This window comes from Danio aesculapii, chromosome 9 (genome assembly GCF_903798145.1).
Source record: "Danio aesculapii chromosome 9, fDanAes4.1, whole genome shotgun sequence".
Lineage (NCBI taxonomy): Eukaryota > Metazoa > Chordata > Actinopteri > Cypriniformes > Danionidae > Danio > Danio aesculapii.
Genome location: NC_079443.1, coordinates 28,640,859 through 28,665,056, shown reverse-complemented (window position 1 = coordinate 28,665,056; position 24,198 = coordinate 28,640,859). Strand labels below are relative to the sequence as shown.

Genomic DNA, 24,198 nt, shown 5'->3' with positions numbered 1-24,198 from the left:
TGTAGGATCACATTTTGTCATCTTCCCTTTCAAAGTAAATGGCTTTACGTGGGGACGGAGCGTGGGAATACACACATAGTGAACATCGAATCCTTCATTTTGTCTGGATATGTCATCATGTGGAACAAGGCTATTGAACTGTGAGTACAAGCTGTTTTGTTTTAATGTAAGCATCTACCTAACATGAAAGTTTTGTTTTTATAGAAAAAAAATCTACCTAAAGGTCTAGCTAACATGACTAATACGAGCTAATCAATATAATGCCTGAGTGCCCACGCTTGCAAATGTTATGTGTATCTATTAAAGATGATGATGATGTGAAACTCTGTCATTTGGAATATGAGACGATTATAAATGCAATTATCAATGTAAATCTGCAGTTTCAGGGAGGATTATTTTTAGGTCCTATGGGAATAATACGCCCCCAAAATAAGAATTCTGTCATGATTTAGTCAACCTCATGTTAGGGCTGTGCGATAAATTGAAATGAAATCAAAATCGTGATTTAGTAAAAACTGCAATTGTCATGCACATGGCAAGGATGGTTCTGTCATTATTAGAAAATCCAAAGTAGTAATTCTGAAGGCCTGCTTTCAAATGGACACTTCAAATATGCTCTGAACTTCAGAAAATCCCTATAGTTGTTGAATAAAAAGAATATCTAACAGTATGAATATATACACACACCAGAGCTGAATGTCATATCTCTCATATTTACAATGTGTGGAGGAAGCTACTGCTGCTTTTTATTCATCATCTGATTATGAATAGATATGCTGTTTCTGTTGAATACCATCTCATATAGGAACATGGCTGAAAACGAGGAAACACTGAGGCAAAAACGGCTAACTTGAACCATCAACAGCAAACAGCAACAAGCAATGACTGACAATGAACAACTGAAACGCTGGGGTTTTTACACAGAGGGAATACAATAGGGCTAACAAGATAAGATAACAAACTAAATGCTGTAACAACAGGAAGGAGACAATCAGTCACTGTGGCAAAGGAACAAGGGACTAAATGCAGGAAGTGAACACATAACAATGGGGAACAAAGCACAATACAATAGTCTGATACATTGACATTGAGAACTGTGACACTGCTGGATTAACAATATTGATTCATCATTTTCAGTCAATACTTATTTGGATTCTTTAATCTTTAATTCTTTTAATTATTTAATCTTAAGGTCTGTCTTTTCTCGTATGTTTTATTGATATTTTTGAAATTCAGTTCTAGTGTACCTGCGAGTTAATAATCATAAAAAGCAGTGTACTTGGATACATTAAAATTTTTACGTCAAAATACAAGCAATAATCATGGTTTTGACAGACTTTTAATCAGATTGGAGGTATCAGCTAGCTTATAGGTACAGTTTTCAGTAGCTTGACTGTAGCTGAGCAACTTATGATATACTGTATAATGCTTTCGTGTAGCTAGATACTTTTTCCAGCAAGCCGAGTAGCTTGACAAAAGCTACATTCCATTTAGTGAACATTTAAGGGTTTAAAGCAGCATAGAGCTATAAACCAGTGTTTCTCAACCACCTTCCTGGAGGACCACCAGCTCTGCACATTTTTCCATGTCTTATTAACCAAACACACCTGATTCAGATCATCAGCTCACTTGCACATACTGAAAGACCTGTACTGGGTGTAACAGACAAAAGAGACATCCAAAACATGCAGTGTTGGTGGTCCTCCAAGAACGTGGTTGATAAACACTGCTATAAACACTGCTATAAACAATGCTTAATGCTTAAACAATGCTTAACAATGCTGAATACCTATGTGTGTTTGTGTGTGTGTGTGAGAGAGAGAGAGAGAGAGAGAGAGAGAGAGAGAGAGAGAGAGAATGTAAATGAGAGTAAGTGAATGCTGTGCGGATTGCGTGTGCGTGCACACATGACAGTAGTCACCATGCGCAAGTTAAAGCAAAAGTCACTGTTAACTATTGGCCCTCGAGAGTATTTTCAGCTAATCTGCTTTCTTATGTTTATAATCACTCTCATTAGTTGGTAAATGTTTCACGTGCAGTGGCTTACCTGGCTTACAAATAATATTTGTATTTTCAACATGGCAAAGATGCAGTCACGCATATGTTCATTTTTTTAAAAGCATGAGTAAATCTGATAATGAGAGTGATCAAATGAGATCTTAAGAAGATGAAACTGTGCAAATGGATCATGATAGCAGGAGACAGAATCAAAGCGATCAGAAAACATAACAGAAGAGTTAACTGTGGGCTTTTCTTGAATATTAGACAGAGTGAGTCATTTATTTTTTATTGTATTTTTTTCCACTTGGCACATAATAGTAAAGTGAACTGAATAGTGATTGTTCATGCGATTTATGTTGTATGTAATGTTTGATATGTTTAATAATTAAAGACATAAAGAATTTGTTAGTTTTTTTTGCGCTCTCATCGATTATATCATCATGTTCCAGGGAAACTGAAATGGTTTGGTGGACGTCTGTCATGATTACTTTTATTTCCTGGTTTCGTTCTGAAATGATTCATTTACAAGTTAAGCACTGGCCATAAACTTTTATTCACCCTTTAGCATTTGCACCCTTTTTAGGGCTTAATTTGAGCTGGCACCTCATTTTACCGATCCCCCTCCTCATCCGCCCTCCTCCCCCGTCTGCTGTTCACTTTCACTTTCTTCTGTGACTCCCCAACCCTCTTCACTTTTGTCTGCAACACCCCTCTGCCATCCAACTCACCACAGTCCCCAACCCCCCCGCATACCCCAACCACCACACCCCTACCCCCCAGCTCGCAATTCACAAATTAGGCACTGCTCAGGATCAAAACAAACAAAAAACAAATAAATAAATAAATTAATTAATTAATTCATAAGAAGGACCTGACATATGTTGTGATAATCACTGATACTGACATTATGCTTGTTATTGATTATTTATTGGCTATTTTTCCCAGCCATGTGATAATAAGCAAAACTCTAGGAATGGGATGAGCAAAATGGGATCGCAAATTAAAAAGCCACGTTGCAAGGTCATCTTTCAGAAAGTAACACTTTTATTTACATTTTTAAAAAATGTTAAATGTTTATAATTTTTGGAGTTATACAAGTCAAAGTTGTTTAATAAAAACTATTAGTATTTTTAACTATTATTACTCCATTGATTTCTGGATGCAGACTCAAATACACATCAATATTTATACACACACAAATCCAGATATGGTGTCTTTGTGTTTGGCTATAATCACGATGATAAAATTATGCCAAATATATTAACATAATGGCGACACAGTGGCTCAGTGGGTAGCACTGTCACCTCACAGCAAGAAGGTTGCTAGTTCGTGCCCTAGCTGCGATTTCTTCCATTTCTATGTGGAGTTTACATGTTCTCCCCGTGTTCGCGTGGGTTTCTTCTGGGTTCTCTAGTTTCCCCCACAGTCCAAAGATATGTGTTATAGGTGAATTGAATAAGCTATATTGTCCTAAATTGTGTATGTGTGTGAATGTGAGCGCGTATGGGTGTTTTCTGGGTTGTGGCTGGAAGAGTATACGCTGTGTAAAACAGATGCTGGGAAGGATGGCGGTTCAATACACGGTGGCGACCCCTAATTAAAAAAGCTGAAAAGAAAATGAATGAATGAATGAATGAATATTAACATGTTATTTAGCCTATGAAATGCAGTTACAGGCTCCTTAAAATGTAAGGTTTTGTAATGTCTGTTTGATGTCTTTCTTATTTTCTCAAGTTTCATACCACATCATGAAATTAATTTAATTTGGCTGTTTTTATTAATATGTTTAACTCGCGATCAAGATGAAATCAAGAGCAAACTAATTCTCACTCCTAACAGATCCACAAAAATAAAATGCCGTTAACAGATCTTTCACAAATTCAACACTGACATCAAACGTAAACCGCAATACAACTGAAGAATAAATAAGTCATCACATTTTAAACGTCTCAAACCCCCAAGGATCCATTTGATCTGTCAGGCTACAGTTACACACAGCGAAACACACAAACAGTTGCTGGTTTTGTGTACATCTATGGCTCTTTTCACGAGTAAATGTGTAAGTCAACACCAGCAGCTCTCTCCCATGAGTGATAATCTGACAAGCAAATATCTTGTGAGTGTCAATCAAGTCTCCTTCTGCAAAAGACGCTCATCGCGCATCCCTGCTAACAGACATTAACATTAGTAGTCAGTGAATGTGGATGCATTTATGAAGCACATGTAGATCCCCATCGTCTACTTGCAGCCCTCTACAGATGCTTTCCCCACAATCCCCTCACCTCCTCAAGGATCTCAGTGGCACATTGAGTGTGCGCTAGTATATCTGTATATTTGTTTAAATGAGAGAACTTGATTCTAGTGTTTGATTATGCAGAGGGGCTTTTTAAAGGTTCTTGATGGTAACTGCATCATTTTGGGCCTTTTATTGATGTTTTTATATACTTCTGCGCAGAAGTGGTATAATTATATGAATTAGTGCATAGCTGCATAGTTGTTACTTAAAAGGAGTATGCATTCTGGGTTAGGCAACGAGGGCTTGAATTTGATTAAAGGGCTTTGTTGGTATGGCAAAATGACTGTAATCATTTGGTATATTCATATGGTTTTTACTGTATATGATGAAGTATGTGAGGGGTGTAGAGTATAGGGAAAGTAGAGAGCAGTGCTGTGTGTTTTAGCCTGGAGCAAAGAGTGTTTCTTTTTCCTTTTTTCTTTTTTTTTTTTGAAAGCATTGGTGTTTTCCCCGCACCAAGACTAATCCAGTATAAGCATAACACATAAGCAACCCATTATACATGAAGTTGTAATTGACTGCTAGTGGCCAGAATTATGGATTTATGAACTATTAGAAAAAAATATATGTAGTATGACTGTATTATTTAGCTGTTACAAAAAACATATTTCTACCATGTTAAAAAACAAAATTACAAAAAAAGTAGTTACAATTTTTTTTTAAATGTTTGTGACCTTTATCTGGCATTTTTTGACATCTCCTGCCTCCTTTAGATATAAAAATAAGTAAAAAATTAAGTTGATGGCTGATAGACATCACAATGCTGAGCCGGCATCGCGATCCTCCGCACCGCCCCCATCGCAGCAGCAACCCAGTCGTGAAAAATACACACGGCCAGGTTTATTTTTCATTTTAGAATGAAAACGATCCACATCCACACTGGCATATCACCTAGCATTTCTGAAAAGCCCTCCTTCCACACTATACCACTGAAAACGCAGATCACGTGACCACACATACACACACACACAATCTGTCATATGCTGCAGTGTAGGCTATGCATGATTCTGACTCTGAGCTCCAGCAGTCACCCCAGAGAGCAGTGCACGTTGGACAGTTTATTAAGGATGTACCGCTGGATGGCGTCTCTCGCACATATTTAATTCATCTTGTCTCTATCTAATGACTCTTCAGTCTTTTGAATCTTTCAGGTAACGTGTCACAGTGTCAGTACACTGCTTCAATCTTTCGCTTTCATGCTTGGACTTAGTAATTTTAGCGAAAACCTCAGACCTTTTTTACCAACCAAGTTTGTTGACACCATTATAATGACACAGATTACTCTGCCTATTCATGCCACAGTCCCGCGGAAAAATGTTTGACAGGTGGTATTTATTGTGTAACTTATCTTTATTTATTTATGATTTGGATATGGGTAAAACAAAGACCATGCGGGTCAGGTAGTTGAAACGGTAGGCTACAAATAATTAATTCGTTATGAATTAATTAATTATTCATAAATAACTAATTTAATCCCGCCTACGTCAAATTGGTCGACATCGCCCAACCCTAGTTCGTATGTTCATTCCTTTGTTCCTTCATTGTGTGTATCATTTATTTAAATTCAATATTATTTATTGTATTTATTTGTTGTATTTATTTATATTGTATATATAATATAATTTGTTATTAAATCTATAAATAAATATTTCAGAATATATATTGTGCAAAAAAATTTACAAACTACATATACAGTTGAAGTCAGAATTATTAGCCCCCCTGAATTATTAGCCCCCCTGTTTATTTTTCCCCCATTTCTGTTTAATGGGGAGATTTTTTCAACACATTTCTAAACATAATAGTTTTAATAACTCATTTCTTATAACTGACTTATTTTATCTTTGCAATGATGACTGTAAATAATATTTGACTAGACACTTTATACAGCTTAAAGTGACATTTAAAGTCTTAACAAGGGTAATTAAGTTAACTAGGCATGTTAGGATAATTAGGCAAGTTATTGCATAAGAATGGTTTGTTCTGTAGACTATTGAAAAAAGATTTAGCTTAAAGGGGCTAATAATTTTTACCTTAAATGGTTTTTAAGAAATTAAAAACTGCTTTCATTCTTGCCAAAATAAAACAAAAAAGACTTTCTCCAGAAGAAAAAATATTATCAGACATACCGTAAAAAATGTCCTTGCTCTGTTAAACATCATTTAGGAAATATTTAAAAAAAGAAAAACAAAATCAAAGGGGGGCTAATAATTCTGACTTCAACTGTATATTAATATATAATATTTAAAATTAAAATTGTATTTAATATCTTTTACCACATATTAATTTGGGTTTTAAAGGGATATGTTTTGGACTATGATCTGCTTTGGCACTGACTAATCTAAAGCATATGCACACATTTTTTTTTTTTATTATAAAGCTTCCAGCAGAAAATATTGATATAAAAGAGAAATCTGTGAGGGGTGTATTCATTTATGCTGAGCACTGTAGTACATCCCTCACAAATCTCACATTTAAATTTATATTTTCTATAGGAAAGTTTTAAAGTATTATATTTGTGCATATACATTAGTTTAGTCAGTACTGAACCCAAATCTGGAGATAATCAAACAAAATAACTTATGATGATGGTCCAAAATTAGTACATGCAAATTTATATGTTAATATAAATATTAAATAAAAAATATAATAAGTGCAAAATTGAAGAGAAACAAAACAATTCTAAATTTTTGTTGAAATTTTGTAGTTTGTAATTTTTTCCCCCATTATTTTGCATGAATTGAATTGTTTTATCTTTCTATTTCTAATGATGTTCTGTGACTAAAATATTATTTTAATAAATATATCCATTTAATAAATCTATAATAAATGCACCAGAATATATGACCGATATTCACTGAGAAATGGATACAAATATTCATACTCAGTTATGCTGAACACTTTATACACACGCACACATTCGCACACACACTATGTATATGCGTATGAAAAGTGCATTAAACTATTTTCAGAATATCTGATATCATCACAGTAACTTGTGGGTGGTGGAATGTATGTTGATCAAACACCTGTTTGTACTGTACATAGCACTTTCTGCCATGGCTTTTCTGACACTGTTTATGTGTTATAAACCTGTCCATTTTTAAAACAAGAAATCAGCCTTCTTTTCCCAGCTGTGTTTGAGAACAGGTGAAGATGAATGCATGCACACACTTGTGCTATTGAGAGAATTCCCCTTCATAGAGGCAAAGTGCAGCTCATTTCAATAAATAAATATGAATAAATATAAACACGGCCCCGGTGCACCGGCAGCAGGCATCCTCTGATGGAAATCAAGTACAAGGATGGAAGAGAAGCCAAAGATTTGTTTTCCTCCTCTTGACTCACACATGAATAAGTGAAGGAGATGAAACCCGGAGAGAAATTCAACAGGGTGTGAGGGATTAACTGAGATCCTGTAACCTCACAACCTTCAACAATTCCACGCTGCGCTACACCGAAATCAGTTGTTTTCTGCCTGCAGTACTGGCTCCATCAGATCTGTTTTCCCCACAACCTTTCAAAACCACATGGAGCAAGATGTCTGACACATCTTTTCTTTTTTTTGGTGACACTTCAAATGTGCAGCTGCTCAGACCGTAAAGAACATCACTGCGTGTGTTGTACGCTTGTCTCAGTTCACTCACAGTTTATCTTAAACCTCCGTGCCTGTTCTGAAGATATATCTGAAGGGCTCGCCGAGCATGCTGGGAACCCTGATCCTAAACATAATCAGTACTGCATGGATCTGCCTTGCAGCAGTAAGCTAACGTCACGCCCACATCTCCAAGTAATCTGGTTTAGACTTTCAACATCTTTAGAAATGCCATGGAAGAATTTCATGTTCTAGGTCATGTTGCGTGTGTTTGTAATGTGGATAGTCTGTTATGATTTTCAAATCTTTTTATATGGAATTATGTTTTTACATAACTTCGCTTCTGATGGTTCCCAGGATATTCAGAAATATGTCAGTGCTTTTCAAGCCTCTATAGGACTTCTAATGATTTTAATGTGCCAGAATTCCTGACGCTACACTGTAAAAAGCAAAAGCTTAAACAAATTACTTTGACTTGTTAAAATTAAATGAATTAAGTTTGACAAACTTCATTTATGAAAGGTTTTTAGTAATAAATTAAGTTAGTTATTTTAGGTGTAACAAGTTTTAGTATTTTATTTAAGAGAACAAAAATGAAACATATAGTACAGTACAAATAATTTCCTTCCCATATAAAATAATATAATAATAAGTGTAATAATACAGTACAAATCATTTCCTTCCCATATAAAATAATATAATAATAAGTGTAATAATACAGTACAAATAATTTCCTTCCCATGTTAATATAATAATAATAATAGTAATAATAATAATAATAATAAAACTGTAATGAATTAAGTTTGTGAAACTTAATTCATTTATTTGTAACAAGTCGAAGTAATTTGTTTAAGTTTCCGTTTTTTTCAGTGTAACTAGGTTTGTCAACCTTTATAAAGTCAAAAAAATCTCGAAATATGATTATATTGCTGTAACTATATTTACTAAGTTTTTAACGTTTAGATTTACTGAATGATTTATTTATTATTCATCTTGTCAGTTTAAACTGTCATCAAAGATAGACATATAGATGCATGGATGGACAGTCAGATCTCAAAATGCATATATAGAAACATATTACAGTTTTTGAGTCACAGATTGGATCATTTAAAGTGAAGACAAAACAATTTCTTTTTAATTTAAAATTATGTACTGCAAGAACACTTGGTTTGAACAAAGAATAAACATAGTTTATGGTTTAAACTTAAATTAAATAAATAAAAATATAAAAAAGTAAACAAAATGTAAACATTTTATAATAGATGGAATTACTATATAAATACATACATAATTACTACAGTGCATCCGGAAAGTATTCATAACGCTTCACTTTTTCCACACTTTTTTTTATGTGACTTTTTTTATATTGTTGCAATTTTACTAAAAAAAAGAAGTGAAAAAATCACATGTACATACAGTTGAAGTCAGAATTATTAATTTTTCCCCCCAATTTCTGTTTAACAGAGAGATTTTTTCCAACACATTTCTAAACATAATAGTTTTAATGACTGATTTCTTTTATCTTTGCCATGATGACAGTAAATAATATTTTACTAGATATTTTTCAAGACATTTCTATACAGCTTAAAGTGACATTTAAAGGCTTAACTAGGTTAATTAGGTTAACTAGGAAGGTTAGGGTAATTAGGAAAATCTTTGTATAACAGTGGTTTGTTCTGTAGACAGTCGGAAAAAAATTAGCTTAAAGGGGCTAATAATTTTGACCTTAAAATGGTTCATAAAAAATTAAAAACTGCTTTTTTCTAGCCGAAATAAAACAAATAAGACTTCTCCCGAAGAAAAAATATTATCAGACATACTATAAACATTTCCTTGCTCTGTTAAGCATCATTTGGGAAATATTTTAAAAAGAAAAAAAATCAAAGGGGCGCTAATAATTCTGATTTCAACTGTAAGTATTCACAGCCTTTGCCGTGGAGCTCTAAATTGAGCTCAGGTACATTCGGTTTCCACTGATCATTCTTAAGATGGTTCAGCAGCTTAATTGGAGTTCACCTGTGCTAAATTCAGTTGATTGGACATGATTTGAAAAGGCATACACCTGCCTATATAAGGTCCCAGGGTTGACAGTGCATGTCAAAGCACAATCCAAGCATTAAGACAAAGGAATTATCTGTAGACCTCCGACACAGGATTGTGGGCTGGGGAAGGTTACAGAAAAATTTCTGCTGCTCTGAAAGTTCCAATGAACACAGTGGCCTCCATCATCCATAAGTGAAAGATGTTTGGAACCACCAGGACTCTTCCTAGAGCTGTCTGGCCATGATCGGGGGAGAAGGACCTTAGTCAGGGAGGTGATCAATAACCCGATGGTCACTCTGTCTGCGTTCCAGCGTTCTTCTGTGGAGAGAGGACAAGCTTACAGGACAACCATCTGTGCAGAATTCCACCAATCAGGCCTGTATGATAAAGTGGTCAGACGGCAGCCACTCCCCACCTGGAGTTTGCCAAAAGGCATCTGAAGGATTCTCAGACCATACGAAACAAAATTCTCTGATCTGATGAGACTAAAATTGAACTCTTTGGAGTGGATGCCAGGCATTATGTTTGGAGAAAACCAGGCACCGCTCATCACCAGGCTAAAACCATCCCTATAGTGTAGCATGGTGGTGGCAGCATCATGCTGTGGGGATGTTTTTTAGCAGCAGGAACTAAAAGACTAGTCAGGATAGAGGGAAAGATGAATGCAGCAATGTACAGAGACATCCTTGAATGAAAACCTGTTCTTTTGACCTCAGATTGGGGAGACGGTTCATCTTCCAGCAGGACAATGACCCAAAGCACACCGCCAAATTATCAATGGAGTGGCTTCACAACAACTCAGTGAATGTTCTTGAGTGGCCCAGCAAGAGCCCAGACCTAAAACCTATTGAACATCTCTGGAGAGATCTGAAAATGGCTGTACACTGTCGCTTCCTATCCAACCTTTTAGAGCTTGAGAGGTACTGCAAATAGGAATGGGTGAAAATTTCCAAAGACAGGTGTGCCAAGCTTGCGGCATCATATTCAAAAAGAGTTGAGGATGTAATTACTGCAAAAGGTGCATCAACAAAGTATTGAGTCTGTGAATACTTATGTACAAGTGATTTTTCAGGCTTTTTTATTTTTAATAAATTTGCAACAATTTCAAAAAAATATTTTTCTTACATTGTCATTATGGGGTATTGTGTCAAATTTACTCCATTTTGGAATAAGGCTGTAACATAAAAAAGTGAAAAAGGGAAGAGCTATGAATACTTTCCAGATGCACTGTATAAAGGAACTTCTGTATAATTATTTGCTATTATTTGTGTTTGAATAATGCACTTGATAACTTTTTAACATCAAGCCCATCTCAAACTACTGCATGTTCTCATGCATGTTCTTTTTGTAAAAAAAAAAAAAAAACTATAAAAAACCTTCAATGTAAGTACATTCCTTCTGAAAAAAATACATAAACTGTATGGATTAAATTATGCTATACAATACTATGGATAAATTAGGAATGATTTCTTCATATATAGTATAAGTGACTTCATTTACAATTAAACTGTACAATTTGGTACAATGTATAATATGTATAGTGTTCAACTTTTTCATAATCTTGTATGGGTCACAGATTATGAAAGAAAGAATCAAACAAACATAGATGTGTGGATGGAAGAAGATGCAGGCGCAGAGAGCACAAATTGTGTTTATATAGCACAAAAAGGTTGTGCAAACACACTGCTATCTAGCAGAAAATGCCCTGTGGTAGCCTTAAGCTTTCCAAATCACGCTTGCCAAATTGCAACCAACCAATTTCCGGTTCTTCACCATAATATTCCAAGCTATTATCCTGAATGAGATTGCTGCCACCATTGCTACGGCAACCATCATAAGCACTGAAAGCACTTCAGTGACTCTTATCGCAGCCTTTGAAGCTGGACTCAAACAGAGACAGCTAGCGGGCTAGTGTTAGCATGCGCCTCACGTTTGCTTTCAAACGATGAGTTAACAATAAATGAGTGTTTTTGAATTTGATGACCAAATAGTGGCTCTGCCCTAGACCGCAGCTCTGATCTGCATAGTGAGCTGCTGCATATGCGAGTCTGTGTGTTTTTGCCTCAGGCTTTTGCGATCACACAGGTAGCGAGGGAAGATAAGGGTGAGGGAGAAGAACCGTGTCTTCCTTTCTCAACTGATAAGCAAAGACCTCCTGTTCTCAATTTACTTTTCTGTCATTGTCCTGTGTAAAAACACACACACATGCACACACACACAGTGCACTTTTATTGTAAGGCTTGGGGTCCTTTTTGTATACACACACAGAGAGAAAGAGAGTCTTAGATGGAAACTGTTGTTCGCTTGCTTGAACAGCTGGACAGGTAGAGAGAAGCTACTTCTTTCCACAGCAAATTCAAATATCAAAGTTGCAAAAGTCCAAAAGGAAAAAAAAAATCTACTTATATATACGACATGAATACTAAAGTCAGTAAAGTTAAACACCTACAACATTTGTCCTTTTATCACTGGAACTATTACAATTTTTTAACAATATAATGGGTCATTCTGGCATTAAAAAAAAAATCTATATTCACAAACTTATATATAAACATCTATCTATCAGTCTGTCTGTCTGTCTGTCTGTCTGTCTGTCTCTTTGACTTTTCTTTTTTAAATATTTCCCAAATGATGTTTAACAGAATGAGGAAATTTTTACAGTATGTCTGATAATCTTTTTTCCTCTGGAAAAAAGTCTTATTTGTTTTATTTCGGTTAGAATAAAAGCAGTTTTTAATTTTTTAAGTACCATTTTAAGGTCAAAATTATTAGCCCCTTTAAAGGGCACCTATGGTAAAAAACTTTTCAAGCTAACTGGACAGACATATGTGTAGGTATAGTGTATAGACCGTCATAGTGGGCTGTTATAAACACACCCAGTCCTTTTTTTTTTCAATTTAACAACATAAAAGCGGTGGACGAATTGAAGCGGTTTTCAGATCGACCCTAACTTAACGTAGGAGTGCGGTACCCCCGCCCACCAATATTGATTGACAGCTGCGCGCATCACCATATCCTCAGTTTGTTGTTTCACGTCCGTAATTTTCAGTGTGTGAGTTAAAGCGATGTCACTAAAGGAACACCCGTGCTCTATTTTTAGATGTAAGGCTCATTGGGCTCAACACAAGGTCAACGTTCACCACATGATCGCTCTAATCAGAATTATTGTTTGTAACTTCATTTGTTTGTATTTAGGTTTGCAAACATGTGTACTTTTCATTGCGTCTACCTTAAACTTCAGCCGTTTGCATTTCTCGCTGTCACAGAAGCTCCCTGTGATCTTAACTAGGTGCAGCTAGAAAGTGCGAGCGCGTTGCCTCACGTGTGCGTCCCTCCATTGGAAAAAAATAACGAACTTGCCTGCAGGTCGCACACCAGAAGCGCCACGCAGCGCCATGCATTTCGAACAAATACTGTAGTAAATGTATTGTTCATTGTTTGTTCATGTTAGTAAATGCATTGATTAACATTATCTAATGAACCTTATTGTAAAGTGTGACCATTTAACCTAGGCTTTCAATGTCACTTTAAGCTGTATAGAAGTGTCTTGAAAAATATGTTGTCAAATATTATTTACTGTCATCATGGCAAAGATAAAAGAAATCAGTTATCAGAAATAAGTTAATAAAACTATTATTTTTAGAAATGTGTTGAGAAAATCTTGAAATTGAAATTGGGGGGCAATTCAGGAGGGCTAATAATTCTGACTTTAACTGTACATAAGAGAGAGATCAACTTAGAAAGTCACTTACAGTGCCAGTTTTATAATGATTTGATCAGCTGTAGTTAAAAATTGCACTGGGTTTTTCCTCCTCTAAGGGCTTATCTTGCAGATTCTGTTGCCATCTTCTTCTCCAAAATGATAAATATTTAAAACAGGCACTATTCTTACAAATAAACTGCATAGTTGCAATCTAAACAACTACATTCTTGCCTAAAAAGCCTCAAAAGTACATTATGTTGTCCAACAGTTGCAATATTTATCAAGCTGTAGTGAGTTTATTGATCTGCTGCCACTCTATGTGGATAGAGTAGAAGGGTGAGGAGGTTGTAGGAGTTTGGATACTGCAGAATATCGCACTTCTATCAGTTTTGAAAACCAGACAGAACTGTTGTATGTATATATATATATATATATATATATATATATATATATATATATATATATATATATATATATATATATATTCATTCATTCATTCATTCATTCATTTTCTATTTGGCTTAGTCCCTTTATTAATCTGGGGTCGCCACAGCGGAATGAACCGCCAACTTATCCAGCACATGTTTTACACAGCAAATGCTCTTCCAGCTGTAACCCATGTCAAGGAAACATTCATACACACTTATTTACACGCATACACTACGGACAATTTAGCCTACCCAATTCATCTGTACCATATGTCTTTGGACTGTGGGGGAAACCCACGCGAACGCAAGGAGAACATGCAAACTCCACACAGAAACGCCAACTGACCCAGCGACCTTCTTGCTGAGAGGCGACAGCACTACCTACTCTGCCACTCAAGTAATTATTTTTCTGTCTTTTTGGTTTTTAGACAGACAGACAGACAGACAGACAGACAGACAAACAGACAGACAGACAGACGGACGGACGGACGGACGGACGGACGGACGGACGGACGGACGGACAGATAGATAGATAGATAGATAGATAGATAGATAGATAGATAGATAGATAGATAGATAGATAGATAGATAGATAGATAGATAGATAGATAGATAGATAGATAGATTGATCAGCTTTAATAGCATTGTGATAAGAAGTTTAAATAAATAGTCAGTTCAATGGACAATTTTCTTTCCTTAAATAAAAAAAAAAATGCTTGTTATATAAAGATAATTGATTGAAGAGGAAAGTTAAATGACCTGCTGTGTGCTCGTCTGTAAACTGATGAACAGAAGTAGAGGAAGACATTAGGCACTCTCATAATGTGACAAAAGTACAGCTGAGAAAAGAATCAACACCGTGCTGGACATTCCATCAGGCTGAAATTAGATTTGAAGCCCAGCAAGACAGAGACTCGTTTAGGGATGACATATCTGTCCTATACCCTTACTTCCTCTGTCTTGCAGTAATATAATCACTCTTTTTCATCATTCCTTGAACCTGCAAGAGCTCAAAACACTTTCCAAAGGTCACCTTTTTCTTTCTGGGCTATGTCTGACTGACTAAAACGATTTGATTTAGGTCAGAGAGTCACATCTTCCCAAAAGATCAGGGTTTGATTGGTTATTAGGTTGTTAAGCTTGGTTTATTCAAAGAGTTTGTGTCAATTCATTACTGTTATTACAGAAACCATTATAATATCCTGATTTGATGATCAAAAAACTATTATTATTATCAACAGTGTTTTAAAAAGCACAGATTGACCCGCCCATCCCACCCCCTCTTCCCTGAACCCAATGGCAGTGTTTTAAAAAGCAATCCAGAAAAAAAGCCACCTGATTTTAACCACATTTTCAGATTATAACACATTCTCACCCTGTTATTTACTTGTTTATTTACATTTTTTTAGCTTTTGTTTTTGTCTTACCTGCTTTCTGGAACCAGGGCTTGACATTAACTTTTTTGATCACCAGCCACTCTGGATAGTAAGTTTCCAATGTTACTAGCCACTCGCCCATTTTCACTAGCCACAATTTTGCTGTTGGGAAAATGTATTTCATATGCATACATTTGACTTTGGCATGCTCAGAATTACTTGATTTAAATTATGTGTTATGTCCACATGCCAGGACATGCTTTAAAAAAAAAATTACATGACTTTTTAGGGCTCAACACTAAGGATTTGCCATTTTTTTCTTTGGCCACACCTAACTAATTATTTCTTTGCCACAAATTTTTAAAAAATGCATCAAAACAAGCTAAATATAGCTGTATACACACACTTTTTATTCAACAAAAATGTTGAACAATTGACATTAAAAAAAAATTCTTATTTATCTAAAACTATACACAGTACAACAACAGAAATCTTAATAGAGCTGCTTCTCGGTTCCAAGATCACATTTGTGCGCATATTGACAAACGGTCTTATCATAGCATTCATACCACCTCGTAGTACTGGTTTTAAAGATGAATTGCAGCCATATGTAGGTCTGGCTACATAATTTGCGATACATAATGTATTATGTAGCCATACATACTGGCTACATAATATGTTGCATAAATGTATCTTAAAAAGTACATTAAAAGTAAAAAAGTATTTTTCAACACACAAAAATAAAGCAGAACTCTTTTTATTTATTGAACATGAATAATAATAGATCATAAAAAGCAGCAAATCAACATATTAGAATGATTCACAATATATCAAGTAAGACTGAGTATCTTGCTTACTGCTCAAAAATCAAGAAAACCAATAGGAGGCTTTACAAGGAAAATAAAGAATAGCACTAATCCCAGAGTCAAGAAAAGAGCCGTTGCAGAAATTAACTTATTATGACGGACAGGTCTTGGTCTGGTGGAGTTGAAGGTCAGTCGATTATGAGAATTGATGCGGATCGAAGCAGCCTGTGCGAGGAACGATCTGTAGACAAAGGGACTTGAAGCTGAAGAAGAAGGACTACTGGAGTGGATTAGGTGTTTGAGAAGGTGTGTGGTTTGTGTTGTGGCTGTGAGCCTATGTGATAAACCAACACAGAAAAGCTGTCTGCTGGATTAGATGTTCTGTATATATACCTTACACCTCACTGTTGAACTTCTCTGGGAAATCATGGCCTGGATACTTCATCTTCGCTGCTAAAATTTAATTGGAAAAATCACTGTTGATGAACTCTACTTTTTTTTCTCGTTCTGAAAGAGCTGCAACAAAATTTTAGTCAGTCCGTTAATGAAGAATCACAGCAGCATTTTTGCTTTCAACAAGAAAGCAACACTTCAAAAGATTATACCAGACTTTGTTTTGCTCTGAGCTTAGACAAGTCAGAGCTTAGGCAAATTGCATTGCAGATGACAAGCGTAATGCTGCTTTACCATTTAATGTACAGTGGGGTTTCGAGGTTAGATTGGTTAGGATTGCCTGTCTAGCCGTTATTAGTTAATGTTGTATATAGTAAAGACTTTAAGTTGCACTTAATGCGGAATACTAGTATCTTTCTAAACAACTAGTGAATTATTATGTACTGTCATCTGGAAAATACTGAATAAATTAGTTCATTAGCTATATAAGCATAGATGCCAATGAGCACCCCTCTGCATCACCAAGAGTAAAATTATTAATCACAGTAGGTATAGTGGCTGCTTTTTACAGGGGGGCATTAAATATACTATTTTTGAAGAGGATCAGTGTTTGGGTAAGTTACTTTAAAAAAGTAATAGATTACAAGTTACTGACTACCACTGGAAAATGTTAATCTGATTATATTACTAATTACTTAATGTAAAAGGTAATCAGATTAGTTAGTAATTACTTTACTTTGAAGTTACTTATGAAACATACTTATAAAAATACAAAATAAACTGCAGCTCTATCAGTAATTTAATATTCACTGAAAAACATTACAATGGGTTGATCACAGAAGCTTCAGATATTCAAAAGGTTCAACAAAAATTTTAAATTTCACATTTGCTTGTTCCAAACATGTTTGTATTTTTATTATTTTTTTTAACAAGAAGATATGCAGAAAACTGGATACCTGTAACCATTGGCATCTATAGTACGCAAAAGCACTGCAGTGTTTGGGTGTACTGTGTTTGTCTGAGGTAATTAGTCTACCTAAATGTGTATTTTCCATACAAAGCATGAAGCCGATTGGTCAGTTCTTGTTGTATGACTCGTGATTTTCAACTGGTGTTCTATTGGAAATAATGAACTTGCGCGTGCAAAAGACGTGAATATGTGATTGATCCCATAAGCAGCTACGCTTCTCTTCACATTCAGAAGATACTTTCACTCCTGATCCTGCACAGAAATCCAATTTAGCCTGTTTAGGCTGAGTTGTGCTGCTGTGTTTTTGGGTGCCAGTGTCCTTCTGGTGACGAGTATTGTCATAGAATGCTTTCTATTCTAGGGCTTGAACAAGTTGGTCGAGTTAAAAGCAGTCGAAAGTTGTTTAGAGATTGGACATAGACTCTATTTCACAACATTATTTTTGTTTTCACGCTCAATGAAATGAAAGAAATGTTTGTATTTTCACTTGAAGAAGCAACAACTCGCGTCAGTAATTTCAGCTCACGTTCTGCAGCAATTTAAATGCACATGCTCATTAACTGACGTTGCAGCGGAAAACATCATTTAAAAGAATAATTTTTTTCTTCTGAAAAATATATTAGTAACGTAAGCAACGCAATTGCATTGACTTTAGTAACTGTAATCAAATTACACAAATTTAAAATGTAATTTATTACATTACTGCGTTCCCCAAAAATGTAATTAGAATACAGTAACACGTTACACCCAACTCTGAAGGGGATACATCATTTAACTAAAATTTTACTTTAAGTAACCCTTCGATTCGACAATTATGCACTGAAGAGAACCACGAAGCGGCAGTTTCGGTATGGGAGGCAGACCCTTTGACAAGGAGCCTAAACACTTCAGACTCGAGCATCTGACAAGCAGAGTAGAACAGAGAAACCCTGAGTGTCAACTTCAGGCTGTTGTTTTCGTGTCACTGTACACATTATTATCAATCAAGCAGGTAACGTTACTATTACTAGCAAAGCAGAGTCATTGAAAAATACATTGGCATCATTTATTTTAATAGAAAACTTTGTACATGATGAAGTGAGTAAAATAGCCCTGCTGGAGTTTTTGTCCTGTTTGCATTGTTTTATCACATGTAAACTTATTTGAAGTATAATACATGGTTATTTACAATAAAAGGTGGGTTTTAAATCATATTTTGAATAGACAATCCTCAGATACCCCCAGGATTAGGCTACAAAAGAAACTATAGTGAGCTAATTAATAGTAAATACTGAATGTTTTACATCAGTAAAACTGCTGACCCGCAGACCATTTGCGACCTCCCCTCCTCTTCCCTCTGGCCCACAACTGACATCAAACATATAATGAGATTCGCCTTAACAAAACTATTATTGTTATGCAGTCGCGTATACACTTGTGGTTTTGACCCCCCTATTGGACATTTAAGGCACTGTACAATACATTCAGGTTAGTTTCGGTTTCTCTCAGTATGCGGTCGAGCATATTTTTGTAAATATTCAAGGATCATTTGATTATAATCAGTTTAACCACCTGTATTTTGTTGTACAAGCGCCAGCATGGCTTACATGTTATGCTGGTGGTGTAAATATGATCATTTTACTAATATTCAATTCTAATGGTCTCATTAATAGATTTTATGCATATTAAGAAGTGTATAAAAAAATGTGCATTCGTGCAAAATTTTACTGCTGGCTAAAATCAACATGTTAAAGTAAATGTGAATATATACATACTTTCCCCCTCTTTGTTGTAGTTTTACAAAAAACAATGAATGTAACACAATGTAATGTAATGTAATAAAATACTTTATTATAGTATTTACAACCTAATGGATGCTGTACATTTATTAATGTATCTATTGCATTTATTAATCATCTATTGCAAACAGATAAACTTTTATAAATACTCTAGTATATTATACTTATTTGGTTTGTAAAACTTAATACAGTATTTGGGTAATTTGTTTATATTCCTATAGTTTTTGCTATAAAAATTGCCACAACAGATCAATTTAAGTACTTTCCTATAGCATGGTTCAAAAGAGGATATGAAGAGTTAAGATGCAAAAGCCGCTAAATGCCACTTCCGCCAAAAATGAGATAATGACATAGTGTGACAACAAGTAATGGTGATAATAATAATAATAAACAAGTAATAACCCTGCATATTAGACATTTCTTATTAAACCTGTTATGTTTAAAATGTGTTGATAAAATTGTAAAATTACAATTTCACAGGAGGGTTAATAAACACGGCATAATGCTGGCTTAGTCAAAAAAAAAAAAAAAAACTTCCAAAAGAGCCAAGAATAATCGCTGCTTGTAAAAAGCTTGACCCTGCCACTTAGATGAATGGTAATGCTGTCTGCTAGTGTAGTTTTGTAGACCTCCTTGAGTGGAGAAGGCACAAAATTTAGGTCACGTACTAGTGTGTGCACTTGTCCTCTTGTCACCTTACTTTGCTTGTGGCAACTGCGTATCTTGCAGCCTCAGCAGCATTGATACAAGAATGATGAGTTGACAAAAGCTTCCTCAGCTTCCTGCAGGGGACATGAGATGACTCTGTTGCTCATGGGGAAGCTGGCCAACGCGACAAAGTGCTACAAGCTGAGAATGAGAGGGCATATATATTTTTAAATAAAACGGAGAGTTCTATTATGGTTATTACGGTTAATTATGATTCTGCTTTGACTGCTTCATCACTCCACTTTCTGTTTATCACTGCACAATAACACCACACAACTAAGCAACACAAGAAGAAAAAACAATATTATATATATTCATCAATTAATTTTTAATTCACCCCTCCCCCATCAATGAATGTTTTCTCATGAGAGATAAATGCTGATGTGGTGTGGCTTTGAAAATACACAGTTTAGTTTCTGAAGTGCCAAGGGCATATTTAGTATTTTAAATATTTATTTTTCTGGAAATGTTGGATATACTTGACTCTGTAAAAAGGTGTATATTAACGGTTTACTTAAAAGTTTATGACAATCACTGTAATTCAGCAACACTGTTCACTGCAGTGAATTGACAAAGAAAAATAGAGTATGCAGCTGTTTTGCTCCAGTCCAGTTCTGTTTGATTTGAAATGATACAATTATGGAATGGAAGCAAAAGCTTAGTTAGCTGATCCAATTGGTGCCGTTTCTCACATTAAACTGCTTTGTAGTTTGCATCATGTTACAATTGGTCTACCTACCTACCCACCTACTTATGTATGTATGTATGTTTGTATGTATTTATTTATTTATTTATTTATTTATTTATTTATTTATTTATTTATTTATTTATTTATTTATTTATTTATTTGTTGATTCATGTATATGTATGTTTATTAAACACCAGTCTTGTTTTAACCAGTTTTTCCAGACCTTTGACATTGATGAAAATTCATTTTGGACCTTTGAATTGAGACTTTGAGAACCCCTGACCTAGTGTCCAGATTACTGGAAAGGAATATAGGATCCATAACAGGGTATATGCAGAAATCCTAAAGGTAATTTCAATACCTTTTATAGACTTATTTTAAAAGGAATATCTTAAGACCTCATAAGTTCTAATCAATATCAAACCTTTAACTTAATAAACAGTTGTTAATAAACAGCTGTAGTTAAATAAATGAATGGAGCACAACCATGCAACAGAACTCAGATAAGCTTGGATGAAACAAAGCTTGAAAGAATAAATTAATTATGCGGTTGTTTTCAGTGATAGGCTTCAGCCACTGTTTAAACTCATCTTTCTCCAACCAGGAGTACGCAAACTTACATTTGCCGTCTGTTTCACTCTTTGGTTTCGCTATATGTGGAGAGTGTCACCTCACCTTTCCACATTTGTTGTCAATTACGTGGCATCACCTGGATGAAGGAGCTTGGCAGGACACGCCCGGGCCCGAATCAATCGTGTGGATCGAGCATGCCATTGTTGATATTAGGAGGAAAATAAATACATTTATGCTTTTCTAATGTCAAACACTTTGAATAATGCTTGAATAAAACTTAAGACCTCTTAAAAACGCAATTAAGACTTTTTAATAGCTTTGAAGGGCCTTGATTTTCTATTAACTGATTTATCGACTTTTAACACGTTTTAAGACCCCGTGGATAACCTGGATAAACATTTAATGCATTTTGAATGGCTTTCCTGAGATAAGCATAACCTATTGTGTGACATATAATTTAGAAGACATTTTATTGGCATTCTGTTGCTGAAACACTGATTCTATGATTATTTGAGATGTCTAAGGAAGTTGTTTCTTCCATCATATATTCGAATTTTCATTAATAGTTTTTATATTGCTATTGTAAATGTCTTTTGCATATGACCTGATCTCTTCTGCCTTTGCTTTCACTGAAACTGATGCACTAAAATTACAGCAAAAAATACTGGACTGTCCAAGGAAATATGGGACATGTGGTCACCCTAGTAAAACCCAAAACCTCATGTCCATGCATATTTTTTCTTTCACAAGAGGCCATAGATTTTTTATATACTTCGCATCGGTTAAATCAAACCCTAAACCTTATTAATAATGTTAACAGAAGCAAATGCCACACAAAAAACACTGTTGAAACAACAATGGCATTTTACCTTGTTTTACACTGCTTTGAGCTGTGTTGTTGAACCATCTCTCTCAGGAGCTCTCTGCACAACAAATCCAATGCTGTGCCTTGTACTGTAAGCGACCATGCAAACTATAGAAGAGTCATCTATATGGAGAACGAAATGTAAAGCAAATGGGCTTTGTTAAAGTGTTTTGAGGTCTTATCCTCGTAAGACCCAAATATAGAAAAAAATGAGCAAACGCCTCTGATTTAGGTATTAAAGATTTTTCAGTTTTTTACATTTTGGTAAGTTTTCAGGGAAATGTTGTAATATTGCAACATTGGACCTAGTTGTGAGCAGAATTTCTGTATTTGTACTAACTTTTATACAGAGCATTTAGGCACAGGGTTATTCACTTATTTAGCCCCATAGCAGTATATGTCATAAGTATATCATAAGTAATAATCACACTGTCAACAATCATATGTTTTGTGAATAAGCATTTATTAATAAAATATAAAATATAAAACATTTTGAAAAAATATTTGGTCATATTTAGTGTGGTTTGAATGTGTTTTTATCTGAAAAGCACAGGCAACACGGGTGTAGTTGTCTGTGTAGATCTTGTAGTTTTGACCCTCTGAAAGTGTGGAGGCGAGCTTCATCACAACAATGTTGACTGATTTACACTGTTTAGTGACTCTTAATATTTGGCTGGATTGTGAACTATCGTCATATGAACAAAAGACAGAAAACAAAAACTATTCTCATGCAAAGAGATGTCATATATTGTTGTAAAAATACAAACCATATACAGATAAAGTCAGAATTATTAACCCCCCTTTGAATTGTTTTGCCTTTTTAAATATTTCCCAAATGATACTTAACAAAGCAAAGAAATTTTCACAGTATGTCTGATAATAATTTACGTCTGATAATATTTGTTTTATTTCGGCTAGAATAAAAGCAGTTTTTAATTTTTTTAAATCCGTTTTAAGGTCAAAATTATTAGCCCCTTTATGCAATTTTTTTCGACTGTCTACAGAACAAACCATTGTTATACAATAACTTGCCTAATTAGCTTAACCTGCCTAGTTAACCTACTTAATCTAGTTAAGCCTTCAAATGTCACTTTAAGCTATATAGAAGTGTCTTGAAAAATATTTAGTCAAATATTATTTACTGTCATCATGGCAAAGATAAAATAAATCAGTTATTACAGTTATAAGTTATTAAAACCATCATGTTTAGAAATGTGTGGAGAAAATCTTCTCTCTGTTAAACAGAAATTGGGGGGAAAATAAACAGGGGGGCTAATAATTCTAACTTCAACTGTATGTATATACAAACAGAGGGCGACACGATGGCTCAGTGGTAACCACTGTCGCCTCACAGCAATAAGGTGTACTATGTGGGTGTGGGTTTCCTCCAGATGCTCCGGTTTCCCCCACAGTCCAAAGATATGCGCTATAGGTTAATTGAATAAACTAAATTGGCCATAGTATATGAGTGTGTATGTTTCCCAGTACTGGGTTGCAACTGGAAGGGCATCCGTTGTGTAATAACATACACTGGATGACTTGGTGGTTCATTCCTCTATGGCGACCCCTAATAAATAAAGACACTAAGCCGGAGGAAATTTAATGAATGAATAAACACAAGCATTCTATATTTATACAAATACATGAACGATCATCTATGATACACAAATACTCAGGGGTTTTACATGATTTTTTATTTTCCTTTGCACAGCGATTGATTAGGTGACTAAATGAGTTTCATTGCTGCTATGGCAACAAACTTATGGCTGGAGGCATTATGGGATACTTTTGATGGCCAAGCAGCTCTGTAATGTCTAGTCCAATAACATTTACAGCAACAGAGACAGACACAGATGTGTATCTATTGTGTGTATGTGTGTGTGTACCTTGTATTCCTGATGTTGTGGGGACCAAATGTACCCACAAGTACAGCAATACCAGTAAATTTTGACCTTGTGGAAATATTTTTATTGGTGCC

The 24,198-nt window shown here is 35.1% G+C and overlaps 1 protein-coding gene across 11 annotated transcripts in view; it reads left to right on the top strand.

Moving 5' to 3' along the window:
• Positions 1–24,198, top strand: part of stxbp5l (syntaxin binding protein 5L) — a 236,133-nt gene that overhangs the window by 127,460 nt on the left and 84,475 nt on the right. For all 11 annotated transcript variants that reach the window (XM_056465374.1, XM_056465370.1, XM_056465368.1 and 8 more), the window contains exon 5: positions 6–140. In XM_056465374.1, the coding sequence (XP_056321349.1) occupies positions 6–140 (135 nt within the window). The remainder of the gene's footprint in view (positions 1–5; positions 141–24,198) is intronic.